Source organism: Haliaeetus leucocephalus, unplaced genomic scaffold (assembly GCF_000737465.1).
Source record: "Haliaeetus leucocephalus isolate CR32 unplaced genomic scaffold, Haliaeetus_leucocephalus-4.0 Scaffold656, whole genome shotgun sequence".
Classification (NCBI taxonomy): domain Eukaryota; kingdom Metazoa; phylum Chordata; class Aves; order Accipitriformes; family Accipitridae; genus Haliaeetus; species Haliaeetus leucocephalus.
This window is the reverse complement of record NW_010973092.1, coordinates 10453422-10454594: the sequence shown is the minus strand read 5'-3', so window position 1 is coordinate 10454594 and position 1173 is coordinate 10453422. Positions and strand designations below refer to the sequence as shown.

General features: G+C 72.0%; 1 protein-coding gene across 1 annotated transcript in view; it reads right to left on the bottom strand.

The window, feature by feature from the left end:
- Positions 1 to 213: 213 nt before the first annotated feature.
- The window catches only part of DBN1 (drebrin 1), a 13555-nt gene continuing 12595 nt past the window's right edge, over positions 214 to 1173 (bottom strand). The window contains exons 13-15 of the mRNA XM_010579232.1: positions 557 to 1107; positions 375 to 477; positions 214 to 284 (exon numbers count right to left, since the gene is read on the bottom strand). Coding sequence (XP_010577534.1) covers positions 214 to 284; positions 375 to 477; positions 557 to 1107 — 725 coding nt within the window. The remainder of the gene's footprint in view (positions 285 to 374; positions 478 to 556; positions 1108 to 1173) is intronic.

Sequence of the window (1173 nt, the reverse complement as noted above, 5' to 3'; positions counted from 1 at the left end):
CGGCTCCTACCGACAACTTAAAAAAAGAGAGGAGAACGAGTGGGGGCTGTAAAAGGTGCCCCTGGGTGGGGGCGCAGCGGGGCAGCTCCCACCCGGAGGCCTCATCCTGCGGGGCCCCAATGGGGCGAGGGGGGGGCCCGGCCCCTGGCTGTGGCCCCCTCATACCCCACACTGGCCGGGGCGGTCTGCCTGCGCCGGCAGCAGGGCCCGGGCTTACAGGCCCCCCCCGAAGCTCTCCTCCTCCTCAGGCAGGGGGTCCGCATCCCAGCATGTGATGTCAATCTCTGGGGGGACAGGGAGCGGGGGGGGTGGTCAGGGCAGTGTGGGGTAGCCCACGGAGGGACAGACACCCCCCCCTCACCGTTCCCACTCACCTGGGGGCTTGTTGTAGAAGACGGGCTGGGGGGCTTTGGCCGATGGCTCCTCGGGGGGGGGTACCTCCTCCTCCTGGGACTGGCTGAAATAGCCCTCGCTGGCCTGGAGCGGGGGGGGGGGCGCCGGGGGGCCGGCCCCCCCCCAGTCATACCCCTGACCCCCCTCCCCCAGCAACGCTCACCTGCTCCCCACGACCCGGCGTCCCATCCTTGGGGGCCATCTCCCCATTGGTGATGGGGGGGGTCTCTCGGCCCTGGGCATCCTCCTGGGGGGCACGCTGGCAGCCAAGCCCCCGGGGCTGGGTCTCACCCCCACCGGCTGCCTCCTCCTCCTGCTCCGCGTCGCAGAAGGTGGCAGGGGGCTCGGGCAGCTCGTCCAGGCTCAGCAGGGTCCCCTCATCGGGCAGCGTGGCCGGGGGGCCCTCGGGGACAGGGGCAGCAGGCAGGGGCCAGGCAGCGGGGGGGGTCACCCCATCGCTCTGCCACAGGTCGATGAGGCTCTCGGGGTTGGGGGTCTCCCCCGGCTGGGGCTCGGCAGCCACAGGTAACGGGGAGGGTTCGGCAGGCTCCAGGGTCATCAGGTCCCCCAGGGAGTCACCCCCTGCTGTCCACACCGGCCTGGGGCTGGGCTCGTCCCCGGGGGGCTCGGTGGCCTTGTCCTCGGGCCCTGGGAAGGGCCAGTGCTGCTCAGGGATGACTGGCCCGGCCTCCTGGGTGCTGGGGCTGGGGGAGTCTGCAAGGGAGGGGACAACAGTCAGTGGGGACAGACACCCCCCCCCCCAACACACACCTCATCCAG